The sequence below is a fragment of the Porites lutea genome, chromosome 3 (genome assembly GCF_958299795.1).
Source record: "Porites lutea chromosome 3, jaPorLute2.1, whole genome shotgun sequence".
NCBI classification, from domain to species: Eukaryota; Metazoa; Cnidaria; class Anthozoa; order Scleractinia; family Poritidae; genus Porites; species Porites lutea.
The window spans coordinates 32794757-32811033 of record NC_133203.1 but is presented as its reverse complement, the minus strand read 5'-3'; the positions used below and the strand labels follow the sequence as shown (position 1 = coordinate 32811033).

Sequence of the window (16277 nt, the reverse complement as noted above, 5' to 3'; positions counted from 1 at the left end):
TGTAACTGCAATAAAATCGAATTTTACTTCAAGTGAATGGCATTGTTATATATGACCAGATTGTAACTTCAAAAATTTGTGGGTAACTGGGATGATCTTCCCAGGCTGAAAAGCTTTATTCATCATACCTCACAAGTAATAGAGATTTACATAACGATAATTTCAACGTTGTCCTTCAAGGGTGTGACGTGCCGACTGACTGACCAGGCCTCACTTGGCTTTTTAGTTCACCTTATTTGAGTACTGAAACGGTATCATAGAGGTCATAGCTTCGAATCCAGGACAGCTTAGACTTTTCAGGCTTTCTCTTTGCAACAATGGGTTGACCCTATGGTGTCGATCATCTTAAAGGTTGATTTCCACCGACGCCTTTTTGGCTACGAACGTTAAGGCACTTAAATTTTAATCACGTAAATAAAATAGAGGCAAAATATAAAGTGTTGAGGTTAGTTGAGCGAGGCTGTACTTTTACGCTTACGTGCGACGTTTCATACATTGCTAGTATGTTTTACATTTCCATTGTTGCGTAATTTTTAAGTGCGTACCTGCATAAAATTTACGTTCGCAAATAAAATATAGGCAATGCAAGAAAGGTCGCTCGTAAGTGTAAAAGTTGAACCTCGTTCAGTTGATCTAAACACTTTTTATCTTGCTTCCATTTTATTTATGTGATTAAAATTTACGTGCGTTAACGTGCGTGGCCAAAAACGCGTCGGTGGAAATCAACCTTTACACTATTCTAATTCGTCAACCCGTAGTTCGAATGTATGATATTCATACCTTCGCTCAACTTCTAGTTACCACTCTGTAAACCATATATGGGCCAATACTTTGTACCCATTTATAGCACAAAGAGATCTATATGCAGCTAACCAATTTCTAAAAACGCTGCCGGATAAGAAAATGTGTACCACACAAACTACTGACGCGTAACCAGTATTAACCCCTTAAAATTTTAAAGAAAGGGTTTTATCTCTTCGAAATGAGTTTCAGACTGAATATTGCAAGTTAGACAGTAAATGGTACTGAGTCGTTCCTCTTACACGATTCAAGAAACGAATAGAAATATCTTTGGAAGTTTTGATTTGTAATTCTTGGTTTGTAGTCACTTGACAAGGCGGCCCTGTTGGGGGTCAATACAAGAGAATTTTGTTTTCGAAGAATTGACATAAAAAAGAGTTGTTTTCCTAGAGGACGTCGAGAAATTCTTTTGTTCTTGACCACCAACATCCATGGCTGCCACTAACCACTAACTGCCAGTTTCGTAATCACCGCTTCCTCATACCAATGCGCTGAAACCGCGTTTCCAAGGTTATCAGGTACGTCAAGTATTGAATCTTTATATATTAAGCACCCTATATACAGTACCATTACATTTAAAGAGAATAAAGACAGCTTGGTTGAAAACACTGGAGGCCGTTCTTTGGACTTTTTCAAACATTAAGGCGGCGGTAAGACTTATGTTTCCGTACTTACGACGAGAAATCAGTGTCTTTTCTGGATTGTTACTTATCAAATTTTCTGGATGGTTACTAAGAATGTTACTCCCCTGTCACCTTGCTCATATTATTAGATTTAAGCACAGCTTTTGACACGATACATCATGATAAGCTGATTGGTCGTATTGAGTCTGATTTGGGAATAACTGCCAATGCGCTTGTCTGGTTTAAATCGTATATATATATGACCAGTTCCAGCGTGTCTCTGTAAGTGGTAGTCTCTCCGATCAGTTTCCTCAAGGGTCATGTTTTGGGCCCCTTGCTTTTCGCTATCTACACGCGCAAACCGTTTCAGGTCGTTGAACGCCACTTCCCAAAAGTTCACTGCTACGCGGACGATACACAGTTGTATGTATCCTTCAGCCCCAATCGCAAGTATTTGTCTCGAGAATCAACGGAAATGCTTGTCCATGCATTTATAACATCTCGTGTAGCTTATTGCAACAGTCTTTTATATGGGCTGCCCAACTACCAGCTTAACAAATTGGAGAGAGTTTTGAACGCCGCTCAGCCAGGCTAGTTTGTAATGCGCCTAGGTTTTGCCACATCCAGCCTCACCCCTTCTTCGTGAATGGTTTGCATTAGCTTTCTGTTAACGCCCTGATACAATTTAAGATACTGCTTATTACGTTTAAAGCAATTCAAGGCCTTTCTCCTAAAAATCTATGCGATTTACTAACATTTAAATTGTCTTTATATAACCTTAGATCTTCCGGTAGTATTTTATTTCTATGCCAGCCGTTCGATCGAAGAATACGTTAGGTGATAGATCTTTTATGTTAGCAGCGCCAACGCTCTAGAACTCTCTTCCAAAAGAACTTCGTGCGACTACTAATGTGAACAGTTTTAAGGCGCAATTAAGACTTATCTTTTGGTGATCAATTTTGTATTCACTTCTTACTTGCATGCATATATATTCTTTTTATTGTTATATATTTTTTAAAATGAATTATTTTTTGTTTGTTTCTTGTAAAGTAATGCAGTTGTAATGAGCCGCTGATCATTCTCATGTTAAGTTATCGACAATACGTACATAAATCATCATTATTATTATAAACGAGATCATTATCATTAACTTAGTGAATTTTAACGAAACATTTTGGGCATGCTGTTATTAATAGAGTTTTTCGCTATTTGTTTCTGGTAGCTTTAGAGCCGATTTGTTTCGTTTATTATTGTTTTCTTTATCCTATTTGAAATTGTTATTTAAATCGGAAAAAAAGAAAGCGTTTTACTACACTGGAATTTAGCCCTTGTAAACTTAAGTCAATGGTAACGCAAAGGACTAGCTAGAAAATGAGAGAACCAACCAGCTTCATTTGCTTAATAATTACCCATTCTACCCGAAAACTGACTAAGGACAATTCTCTCTTGCTAGGTAAATATGCCTTCCTTCGCAGGAATTCAAGAACTACAAAGATAGTTTTCTTTCCTTCAAAACACGCTTAGAAAGGCAAGGAACTGTTTGCTCTCGAGATCCGGAAGGAAAGTCAGCCTTTTTTGTTTTTTGCAAACAACGTTTTCTTCTCGTAAATGCTTTTTTTTGCACTGAGTCACTTTGATCGCCCTTATGAATAATTTGGTTCAATTTTTTTAATTTTTAGAAGGGCAAAAATGCGCATTGGAAGCTTATCAATAAAATACCGAATTCAAAGAGAAAGGGTTTGGTGGTTTCGCTTACTTAATTGCGGTTTTTTTTCTTGGTACGATTTCTTCATTGTTCTAATTGTTGACAGCTTGACACTCGGATTACAAATTACAATACTAGATGTTTCAAGAATATTGGCCTACTGAGAACAGCGAAACGTAGAGTATGACGATTATCTATTTAATAATAATAACATGAATCCATTAAAAATTTCACAGTGAATCAGTATCGCAGTCTTAATAGGTAGAATGTTACCCATGGATCAGTCTCGAAAAAAGGAAAGTTGCGTTTGAGTTTCAGTTATTTTTAACATTATTTGTAAGTCAGACAATACCTTATTGTCCATAAGGTTCTAGAGTAAGCACCTTTGGATTATTTTCTTAAATAAGGGTTGATTTCCACTGTCGCGTGATTTTTACGTGCGGACGTGCGTAAAATTTACGTTCGCAAAAAAATTGAGGCAATGTATGAAAGGTCGCACGTAAGCGTAAAAGTAGAACCTCGCTCAACGTCACGTTTAATCCCTTTTATCTTGCAGAGCAAGCACTGCTCGTTTATTTTCTTAAATGGGCTGAGCCGGGTTAATTTTTATGGGTGACCAGGACGTAACGTCACCAGATGCGCATTCGCTCGTTACTATGGCATGCTCTAAATAATACGCTGACGTAATTCGTGGAAATTTAGTTAGTTTGGCCAGAGGGCCTAAAAGTTGATTCCAAGCAGTAGTGGGATCCCGGATTCCTTGAGCTGTATTTAGAATTCCAAAGCCCAGGATGCCAGATTCCAGAAGCAAAAATTACCCGGAATCCCTTACGTGAGGCGACAATTTTTTTTAGTTGTATTTCGAGGATGTTTACTAAAATGCTGCAAGAGAAAGTTATTATTATTATTATTATTATTATTATTATTATTATGACTCCCAATTGTTTTTTTTAAAGTCAATTTTTTAGATTACCTTTAATTTATAGAAGGAGCGCATAAAATTGCATCATTTCTTTAACATGTAAAAACACTAAATAAATTGTACTTGTTCAGGTCAAATTGTCTCATCATCACATGGAGATGTCAGAGATTTCTGGGTAAGCAAGCATAATCCTTTATTAAATAACTTCTTACACGCTCCACAACTTCTTTTTCCTTTCGGCTAACCAGTCGGTATGGCTGATGCCTGTCTGCCCATATAAGTTTTTTATTTATTTCCTTTTATTCATTTCTTCTTATAATTTTACTATTATTATTCTTTATTTTCTTATAAAGTCACCCCCACTTACTTTGTGTTTAGAGTCAATAAACCTTCCATGGTTTTTATTTTCACGCTAGGATTAAACAACATTGCTTAAAGAGGGTGATTATGATATCGCCGGGATACCAAATCGACATTTCTATAGTGGTTGGGTGGAGGAATTGCTTTTATTACGATAAGAGGGAGCTCCAAGCATAGTTATTAAAGTAGAATGGTTATGAAACCCGTTAACCCCTTTGTTATATGTTTTTGTTAGCTTTTTTGGACCTGACTATGCACAACGTTCAATAACATTCCTATCATTTTGAACTTACTGATCAATAGAAACATCGCATTAATTTATTCAGTCACAATTTGTGAACAAAAAACAAAGGATCGTGCATCTTCAGGGAGCTCCAAGCATACACTACAGCACCATTGTTTTCAACTTTGATGTTTGCCAGCTTTCCTTTCCAGTCTCCTCTAGTAACTATCTTCCAGGGGAAACAGCTAAGACCTTCATGACTTGTTTGCCTGCATTGATTTGAACATTAATTAAATACAGTCATTGGGTCAAAATACAAATCGTAATTGCAGGACAAAGTCAGGGGAAGAAGCACCTTGTACGAATTCTTCATTGGTGACGTTTGACGAAAACATGTATAAAGTCAGAGACATTGTTCGTAAAAAGGGAATTATGGTAAGTTTATGTTCTAGATGTAAAATTTTGGATATTCTTGATTGAAAAAAACATCTACTTTATACTCCCTCTAAATTATATTCACAGCATGTTTTATTTAATATGCCAGGCGTCACAATAAATAAAATTATAAATTAAAAAATAATAAAAAGAATAAATAAATCAATTAATCAACACGATCAGTAAAAATATGTAAGGGTTATTTACTGGAACGAGGGGTTATGAGCGCTTGAGGGTGCAGGGATACCAGATGAATTGTGTGGTTTTCTAAAGCAATGTTTTGGGCTCTCTTTTCCTCTGACCTATTCCTTCACCGACACATCAATACACGAAAAAAAAAAAACATTAAATATTTATTTTGACAATATAACATGTCCTTTATGTTGAAACACAATTATTAATTACCTTAACCTTCAATCGTTGTAAACAGGCCCAAAACATAAGTCTCCTTGGTATCTACCAAAGTTTGAGTGATTCGTTTTTCACTTTTTCAATGAAGTTAGAAGACGTTTTTCATGAATACGATCCACTGAGAAAAGGACATGTCCGAAAAGATGACTTCAGGAAAGCTTGCAAGGAAATTTTTCAAGAACTTCTGACGGAAGAACAGCTGGATGGAATTCAGAGTCACTACTGCAGTGATGACAGACCTGACCAGTGTAACTGGTCAAGCTTCATGCACGATGCCGAATCTGGTTTGTACCATGCTCGTTTTAGTCCCTGTTCATCTTTAAACATCTTTTAGCACAGGTAGCCCAAGCTTGAAATATGAGCATCGGCGGACATCAGCATTGTTGCGTAACATTCTAAATATAAGGATTTGTATGAAGAAAAAACCTATCGTTTCTGTCACCTAGGAAAATGAAAGGATTTCAATAAAGAACAGCTTACCTTACAGAAAATGTGTGTTACGTCTCTCCTGTGTGGTCCCTAGGCCGATTTATGGCTTGTACTGTGAACGGTTTCCTCTCTCTATAGAGAGAAAACCGTTTACAGCACAACCCATTTAGCGGCCATAAATCGGCCCATGGACCACACAGGAGAGACGTAACACACATTCAAGAAAAGGTAAGCTGTTTTTTATTGAAATACTTTTATATTCCTAGGTTACAGAAACGATAGGTTTTTTCCTCAAACAAATCCCTATATTTAGAATGTTGCGCAACGATGACGATGCTCGCCGATGCTCATATTTCGAGCTTCGGCTACCTGTGTTTTTACCTTTGAAATAAACTTCTTGAGCTTGTACGTTTTGTTTTCCCAAGATCTCATGGGAATTTGTCTCTTCATAAATTCAATGCGCACATATGCAAGTAAATAGGACAAAATTGGAAAGAACCAGTTTTCAAGAGTATTATCACATGACCTGTATTGGGAAAACAAAACATACAAGCTAAAGAGGTCCATTGTCGCCCAGTGTAGGGTAATCCAAGATGGTTTTGGATTCCGGAAACCACGTCGGGATTCCAGATTCCTTCCAAGTAAGACTTGGATTCCGGATTTCAATCGTTAGCGGGATTTGCGACTGGATAGTCTGCTGTTTATTATCTGTGGTGATATATTCGCCGAAAGCAAATTATTTACGTGGACTTTGTTACAGATATGGGCATAAACGCCTCTTTCTTTTAACGCTTCCTATCTCTCAAACGCCGTAAACACTTCGGCTTTCCCAGCCGGGTCACTCCCAGCTCGGTCGAGAAGGGACAATCTTACTATTGCTAATGTTTTTCTTTAGCAAATAACTTGCCTCCAGCTTTCCATTCTTACTTCTTTTATCAGGTACCACTGCACAGTCTGCAGATTTAGAAACTAAAACACCAACTAAAGAAGTGATATTGAAAAAGGTGGCTCAGTCTCTGAAAGACAAAGATGGCATGGATCTACTCGCACGTCCTACTTCCCAAGATGCTATCAGGTAGTTCATATACCCCCTAAAATCATGCAGATATCACTTTCCCCGCTAGATTAAGTCTAAGGATAAGCGTGGAAATCAGTCCATTCTGATACCAGTTACCAGATCTGGGTAGTGCTTCTTATTGGTCGTGCCGTGTGGGAAGTTTGCTCCAACTGATCAGAAGCACTACCCAGATCTGGGAAGTGAAGCGTCATCAGTAAAGAATTTCTGCACTATTTCGTGGGGAAAGAGTTATTGGCGTCGCGAAATGTCGACTTTTAAGCTAGGGATTCATACGCGTATACCCGTTGAACTTGCAGGCTTGAATATTTGAAAAACATTCAAGCTGACGAATGCTACAGAGGGCGTATCAGTACATGCTGCCAACGGATCAAACTCAATTAGTTCCAGACATAACCCTAAACAACATGTAAACGAGATGAAACGACAACAATGACTTGAATTTTTGATGGGCGCACGTCATATGAAAACGATCCCAAAAAAAAGTCGGCAGAGCTGAAAAAAAAAAAGGGCTATATTCTCTACGATTTGGGCTGTTTTCCACCCAGATAGGATTTTTGACGGGACTCAAAATTTGGCCTGATTTGTACCTCACTGAATACTTAAGTAACCTTTCACCTTACATGCAACTGTCCATGCACTCTTTGGTGAAGTGAAAGAACCAGACTTCAACACGGAAATATTCGAAATTCTTCTCTAGTACGCGGAAAATAGGCGAGCTCGTTAAGACAAAGCGGACGGACAAATCTATTATCCACCAAATTTATCTTGACGTTTTTCATATATTTGTACTTCCTTAGCAATAAAATTGATGACGTGGAGTTTGACGAGGAGCAATTATTTCAGCATATAAGTGAGGCCATTGATCGAGAGGATATGAAGGTGAGAAAGACATTAGCTGAAATACAGAAAAGCGACGCAAAACAGCAAGAAAGCGTTTTTTTTTAAATAAAAACACACTTTTTTAAGGGAGATAGTTTGCTAATAACTATAATTTTAGATAAAAGTCCTTGGGATAGTGATGCAGTAGTCCTGACTTTCTACAATTTTTGGGTGTTTTAACAACAACAACAACAGCAAATAACATGCCAGCTTTTTAAAAATATCTTGCAGTCCCCCCTTTCCCCATCCTGTACAAAGTTGAAACTCGGGAAAAATTCGGGATATACGCATTCATCGTTGTTTGTGGGGTGGGGGAGAGGTTGGGCATGTGAAATTAAAAGAGAGCCCCACAAATGCAAATGTGTCTTGAGAATTTGTCCATGATTGCACTTTAGAACTGAGTTGACAGAAAGTCGTTCTGTATCTTTCATTCGGCAATGACTCTCCACCTGTGCCCTCACGTCGGACCATTATCTGTCAGGTAAATAAATACTGGTATCCGGGGACAGTGAGCAAATGATGATTGCCACTGACTATACCTCACGTTTTGATATGAACTATGTTATTATAACTATTAATTATATAGGTTATCATGGAAATATACACAGACGACCTGGGATTTAGACATCAAGAGTTCTTCCATGATTTGAAGGTGAGATTCTTGTATAAGGGTTCATTATACTTTTACATGTACCCCTTGAAATTGCGGACATTGATCAGTTCCTCGATTACCTCAGAATCCAGTACAATGGTTTCACTAATAATAAATAAATTAATATGTGCTTATTTTCATGCACATTTGAAGGACTTGTAATGAGTCAATACTCATAAATGTCTGCGATTCGATGTCGGATGTGTCTCTAGCCACTAACAGATTTCGAATATATTTTTTCCTTAATCAGGAACTGGCAGATTTTTCTGGAAGAGCTCGCGTATCTTCAAGGAAAAACCCTGCGTCAACTTCTTCAACATCTATATCTGTTGATATTCCTGAACACAAATCGCAATCCTCGTCAAAACCAAGTGCAACTGCCGTCCGGCGAAATCGAGGGCGGTTTTCTATTTCATACGAAGCTTTGGTGTGGATCGTATTCTTAGTTCTGACAACACTATGTGTCGTTGATCACTTCGTTCTCCAAGGTGATGCGGTTCTAAAAAGAGGAGGAAAGCTTCCCAAACGAATCTGGGGGACCAACTTGGGCGAGACGATCACCAATGTGGTTTGGGCTGTTACAGCACGTCTCATCATCACGTCCCAGAATCTCATGTTCTACACGATGCTATGGTGCTTCCCAAATTTTATCGCCGAAACCTGTCCAGGGTGGCTAACTGTCGAAGGCATTCGTGAAGTTCACGTGAGAATTCACAGATTAGCAGGTATCTTCCTGATCGCCATTCCTTCGCTTGCCCACGTTCTGGTGATCTTTGTTCCTCCCCTCATAGACGGAACAGCACTCAAATACTACCCACCGAGTAACTTCAATTACAGTTCCTCTCTAGGGCATTTGAATTGGTCCAAGATCTGGGACCCTGCAGCCGTCCAAGGCTGGACGTTCAACGATCACACCGGAGTTCACCTAACCTCTGACGAGATCTACCGATTTGTGCTCATGATCGTGTTGTTTTGCTTACTCTTTCCCCTGAGCAGATCAAATTATCTCAACCATCGAAGTTACTCTTTGGCCATGACATTGCACGCATTTGCTGGGATCTGGTACGCCATTGACAACATTCGGAAGATCACTCACGGACTGGCACATGTCTTCAATCTACCCATCCTCATCATTTGGTGTGTAGACCGAATTCTTTCCATTTTCCTGTATCGATATCACCGGGGTCACATTGTGCGGAAAGAAGTTCTTGGAAACAACGAGTATGTTGTCCTCTATGTGAAACTTGCTAAAAACGTGAAAATCGCTGTTGGCGATGTCTATTATCTTCACCATCAAGTTAGGGACAACACCGAAATTTTGCCTCAGAGATCACATCCTTTCACAACGTTTGGAAATTTGTCGCAAGATTCTACCTGGGACATTGGTTTTGTAATGTCGATAATTGATGATGACAAGCAATTGTGCCTCCCTTGGACAAATTGGCTGGCAGAAGTTGAGAAAACGTCTCTTCTGCACGTGTGGGGACCTTATCGTTCGTCTGTTGCGAAACTGTACCATCAACTTGTTAGAGAGTCAGAAGATATGGAGCGCCCTTCACACTATCTTCTGTTCGCAACAGGCTCGGGATGTGGTTATCTCTTGGATATCTTGAGCTTTCTGGCCCACACAGCACCATCGCAAAGAAGGTCACCAAGCCATAAACAAATTGCGATTGACATCTTCTACTCGGTCCGAAGCAAGGCATTTTATAACTTTTTTCGTAAACCCATTGAAGAGCTACTGAGGAAGATAAAAAACAAGAATGCTGCAACGGTCACCTTCCAATTTCACGTCTCTAGTTCGCGAGAGGAACTCAACGAAGCCGATGAAAGTCCAGCTGCAGAAACCCATACCCGACTCATCAATGGTCGAATGGACTTCGAGAAAATTCTGAAGTCGGCTCACAAAAAGTCTCGTTGCTATTTTGTGGGACGGCCATCCATCGCCGAACAATTGGAAGAGATATGCAAGCGGAAAGGAATAAAATTGACAAAGGATTACACAAATGGAAGAGAAGACCAAAAAGATCGCCCCTTGTTAATCAAATACCTTAAGATAGGTTTTTGGGTTGTCCTTTCCGTTATAACAGTTTGTGTTGTGGTTGGTCTTGTAGCTGATGTCAGAAGCATCAAAAAATCTCTTCAAGGCCATAGTTTTAATGGGACCAGTTTGGTTAGCGCTTTTTAACAACATAGCCTTTCTTTCCTTTGAAAACATTTTCAAACTAAGGAAATATCCGAGTATAAGTAACAAAAGAGCGTTAGATAGTTTAGATAAAAACTGAAAAACACTGAACTTCTTTTCTTAGAAATTTTCCCGTATGCTGGAAATATGTGGGAACTTGGCACACCTTTTTATATATCAAAATGTAAGAGTACAAAATGAAAAAAAATTCTTAATTTTAGGCAGAAAAATTGTTGCTTTTTGTAAACGACATTTGGTGGAAGCCTTGAAGCAGCCATTTTTACAACTTTCTCACAAGCGACTTCATCAGTGTTCGTCTCCACATGTCTGTAGCTGTGGAATTTAATTAAATTGTCTGACTGGATGCAATTGCCAACCACGTCTTTGACTAATCTCGCCTGTTTTTTTGTTTTTGTTTTGTTCACTTATTTATACATACGTTTTATTAAATGTATCATTAATTGATTTAGCTAACTTTTACCACTTCAGAAAGAAATACAGTACAAAAGCCTTCTGCAATGCATAGATTTAACTTTATCCTCAACTTCTATCGCCGTATTCAAGGTTGACGGGTTCTTGGTAGGACAGTAGCCATGCAAACTTTAACTGATTGGGTGAGATGGCCGGGAAAGGCTCCCGTTCTTAGAACAGTCCTATACTATCTAAACATGGAGCGCCTCTTGGGGGTTGCCCAATCTTGATAGTGATCAATTAACTTATCAGTTGGCTGTTACTTTTTTTTTCCAAATTTGCGCATTTGGGACAACGCCATTGCCCCTTTCTTCATTCGCGAATCCATCACCTTCTTTCCCGGCCTTCTTGAAAAGAACTCAGTTGGTTTTCCTAAGAGAAGTGTGAGGTCACGTTACCATGGTACAATGATCTCAACAATCTTTCTTGACAGAGACGGCCACTTGGATTGTCGAATGATGAAACAAACGTATGGGCTACCGTTTTGTTCCTGAGCGCAATCATGCAAAGGAAAAGTCATACTTCTCATTTTTGCTGCTATAGTTGCAGGATCACGGTTTGTTGAGATCCAGAAACTTTTCTACCATGGCAGCGTGACGTAACGACTTCGTCTCCCTATTAGGAAAGACAATAATGACACATCCACCCTAGGAAAGGGACGAGGACGTCAGGGCACTGGTTCAACTGCACCACTCCTGCTGACACGACACAACGAAAACAACCCAAAAGACAATACGACAGTAAAATTGTATGGTATTTGATTAACGCGTCAGGAAGCAAGCATCTGCTGTGTAAAGCTGTAATTTTTTTTCCATCGAAAATAGATCTTAGTATACTAGAATAATTTTAACTATCTATGATTAGAGGAATTTCATCACAACTAATCAACGGCTCCTCACTATCAATGTAATTTAGATTTAAGAAAGAAAATAAACCTCGGCTGAGCTAAAAAAGGCTGATTTCTTCGTAATTGATTGTCTATGACAGTGAAAGATGCGTGTGCATACAAAGCTATTCGTTACATAGCCATTTTGATTTTCACATTAATTTTTATTATTTCTTTTTCCCAGCGATAAAATATCTCGGGTGAGCTAGATCATTGACCTATTGAGGACTGGCTTACCAGAACACATCGGACCATTAAACGGTTCTCGGAATCTGCCCACCTCCCTCTCCCCTAGGCCAACCCACCGGGGGGGGGGGGGGGGACTCTGCATATGAAAGGGGTGGGGATGCTCGTCGGAAATTTTGAAGTAAACCCCTATGGGAGACCGATCTGGGCGTGGCCCAAGCTTTTTTTGACTCCTAAAAGAAACCATATTAAAACACAGACAAATGAGAAAACTTGGATTATCTGAATGGAGTAAATAAAACGAATTAAAAAATATACATATCAAATATATAGAGGATATTACCCGGTGGCGAATGAATTTTACGAGAAAATAAAATTCATATCTTCAAGCCGCCGTGTAATGTTCTTTTTATTATATAGACAAAAAGACATTGATAAAATAATAGAGGGAAATGACCGAAATTACGTCATCGATAAACTCACGTGTGAAATTATGGAAAATAAACCACTCTGGTCCCGGATGTAGTTTTTATGAATTTTACGAATGGTAAAACACTCGTGTCTATATAATAAATATTTCTATATTTTTTCGCGTGCAACCCTAAACGAAACCTTCACGGCTAAATATGATGGCGTTTTGCCCAGAACACCCTAAGTGAGGCCAAAATCCGAAATTTAAACCCCTAAGCGAGACGACGAGCATTCCCTCTCCTTTATTAAGCGGAGTCCCCTCCCCCTCCCTGAGCCAACATTAACACTTACTTCTCACTTAGGGTAAAATGTTGGCTTAGGAGAGGGGTAGGTGGGCAGTTTCCCAGAAACGTATAATGATCCAAAACATCAGGCCCTCTGGGCACTTAAACCAAACTTATTTACCCAGTGTGCCCGCTCATAGGTAAACAGAATAAGAGGGTTTTCGACAAGTTGGCAGATGAAATCATTCCTCAATATCAGTGGTACCGAGGAATGATTTCATCTGCCCTGGAAACGTTTCCAGGAAAAGAAAAACAAATAAATTAACAACAACAACAAATTCTATTACAACAACACTTTGACAACTTAAGTTGTTTCTGTGACTGCAGAAGCTGGTTTCAGTCCTCTTATGGTAAGATCGTACACGACTTCTTCGATTTTCTTGAGGTCGTATTTGAGGCCGTCAAACTTCTTTCTAAGTGAGTCATTTTTGAGATTTAACAGTCTGAAACCCGCGTCGAGTTCTGCTACAAACGCAGCTATTCTGAACGGCCGGCCATAATCCGCAGCTGTTACACTATTCACCGCAAATCGCGACTGGAAGAGAAGATAAGAGGAAATTTTAGCCTGGAATATGACGTGGTTTGACACGGCAAGCTACCCGGTCGCCCCTTGTAAAGTAATCTGGGTTCCAGATCCGGGAAATTTTTGCTTGTGGAATCCGGAATCCTGGGCCTTGGAATCCGGAATTTAGCCCAAAGAATCCGGAATCCAGTATCTAAAATCCGGAATCCGCAGCGTGGAATCCAGAATCCAAGACTGTCTTAGATAACCTTACCATGGGGTGATACTTTTCTCGCGCGCGGGCGATGGAGTGCAGCAGGGATGCCTTGCATGTACATATTGGCCTTAGGCCGAAGCTACGAACGAGGCCCTATAAAGACTTGGCTGAAATCAGAAACTGCCCCAGGAAAGTATCTGGTAACCACGGTAAAGGCCAGCAGAATATTACGTTTAAATGTAGACTCACCAGCTCATTAGCCAGCAGAATGAGACCGGTTAAAAAATCATCCAGATCAATGTGAAAACCATCAGATGTACTGCGATCTACCTGAACTGAAACGATAAGAGAAAAGAGGTCGTTTCGATACAAGTTTATTCAGTTCAGGTGTAAATAGTTCGACGTTTAGTGCTCAGAGTACTTGGCTTCAGGAACGAAAACTTTTCACCCAAAAGGTTTTTCATGTTCACCCGCAAACTATACTTGTATTGATCGAAATTTTTGTGCAATTTCACTGCTTCGTATCGAAACGGCCTGAATCGAAACGACTTTGTTTCGAAACGACCAAACTCCAGATGATAAATCAAGACCGCAGCGATAAAGCTTTTCCCCCATATATTGGGTTGGGTATGTACTTTAGCAAAAAATATTGGCCAGCGCGCAATCTGTAAACGAAACGAAAGGACTTTAACGTGAGTATTTAGGTGAACTAAAAAAATGGAAGGCATATTATAATGATATACCAGTGACCAGACTGCCCATTCGAACAGTCCTACACGTTAAGATTGTGGACTTTTCAGCTATATTAATACAAATTATAACGTGCTGTCTCGGTTTTCTTATCATTCTAAAAGTGAAAGAGTTTGTTTTCAATAACTGAGCGATTTTTCGCCAGTTCATTGATCGAGAGATATGGTCGATAATAGTACAGACCATTGAAATGACGTAAAGGTGGCGTAATTTGTTTCTCTTTTTCTTAGTCGCGCGATATTCTGAGAAAATTCACCGGAAAGGAAGTCAAAAACTGTCAAGAATGATATTGCAAGAAAACAAATGGATAACAATTTCCCACGTTCTATACTCTTATCGACCATAGAAATGACGTCAAATTGTTCAAAACTAAGCAGTGAAATCAATCACCTGGGGTTCTTGGTTCCACTTGAGTTTTAAAACACTTCGATGTCATTTCACTTCACTCTCATCCCACTTCTAGGACCCTGCGCAACGTTTCCTTGTTTTTATGTTTTATACATTTTATTCTTTAAAAAAAACTGACCTCCAAGCATTTCTGCTAGCTCCTGCCTCGTAATGAGTCTTTCACTTTCTAAGTACAAAATAAACGCACCAGGGAAAGCAAATCTCTGGCTCACAAAGCGCCAATGATCGCAAAACCTACAATACGTGTATAAAACATGCAGAGCAAAAGTATGAGAATGTCGAAAACGGAGCAGTATTATTTAGCATTACTTTAACCTATTTGCCCCTGAGCCGTCCGTGAGGATCCACGTCCTTTCCACCGCTTATGACGTCGTTTTAACGGTCAAGGGCAACTTTGTCATCTAACTTTAGCCTGCGAAAACATTTCGGCGAAGAGGGAGGAGAAACGGATGCCTTCGCAGGCTAATCTAACTTATGAAGGGGGAAGAGAAACCATACCAGAACGAGTTCAATTCAGTCCAGGAGGTAAGAGAGAAAAAAAAAGGAAAAAAGAAGGCGGGGAGGGGGGGGGGGGGAAAGCCTCATACAGTACAAAGCTGAACTAAAAATTCCCATGTAAACCTTGTTCTACTACCCACCTACACTTCCTTCCAACTAATTCTAAGATACTAAAAGCTTCCTCATAAACTCTTTCCACCAAAATGAAACCTAGTATTTATTTATCTTTCCAGCTTTATTGGACTACATGTAAATCTATCTCTAGTGAATGCGAAACAAAGAAAAGAAAACGGGAAGAAGCGAAAGAAGAGGGGGAGAGAAAGCTGAAAGGCTCAAAGTTCCAGCAGAAGCTGGAAAAGAAGGCTATAACGCTTTGGGCAGTTTGGACAGACAATTCATTTTGTATCTACAGTATGATTATAAGTACTGCTGGGAAAATAATTTGAAAAGACCTTTGAAGATTTATACTTAAACAAGAAGTCGGATAACTAAATTATGAATAATATTTACTGTATCAATAACAATGATGCACCAGTTCACCTGTAATATTGCCCTACAGGAATCTTTTCCATAAGATTCTTATATTGTGACTTGACAGCGGAAAACATATGTCTGCGTTTATCACATATCCTTTTAACAACTGCCAGAGCAAGACAAGAAATGCATAAAGAAAATTACTTTAATCATCACATGCATACAGCATAAATGAGAGAAGTGCAAAATAAATCTTTGGGGCTATTTACAAGGCACATATGATCCACTATGTGGGTTCCAACAGCAACCATCACAATAATTGCAATTGAGCTAAACCTACTAGCACCTTTTCCCACAGGGGGGAGTTCCAAGGGTTTCAAGGGGGGGGGGGGGGGAGTTCTAGAGAGTGATATGACCAATACAATGT

The 16277-nt window shown here is 39.3% G+C and overlaps 1 protein-coding gene across 2 annotated transcripts in view; it reads left to right on the top strand.

Annotated features, from left to right (window-relative positions):
- Window positions 1-12128, top strand: part of LOC140930958 (uncharacterized) — a 64525-nt gene extending 52397 nt beyond the window's left edge. Inside the window, exons 4-9 of one of the 2 annotated variants that reach the window (XM_073380688.1) lie at window positions 4967-5069; window positions 5569-5764; window positions 6849-6984; window positions 7785-7866; window positions 8453-8518; window positions 8769-12128. In XM_073380688.1, coding sequence (XP_073236789.1) covers window positions 4967-5069; window positions 5569-5764; window positions 6849-6984; window positions 7785-7866; window positions 8453-8518; window positions 8769-10706 — 2521 coding nt within the window. In that variant the 3' untranslated portion in view covers window positions 10707-12128. The remainder of the gene's footprint in view (window positions 1-4966; window positions 5070-5568; window positions 5765-6848; window positions 6985-7784; window positions 7867-8452; window positions 8519-8768) is intronic. The other variant, XM_073380687.1, reaches the window with a different exon arrangement.
- Window positions 12129-16277: the final 4149 nt, after the last annotated feature.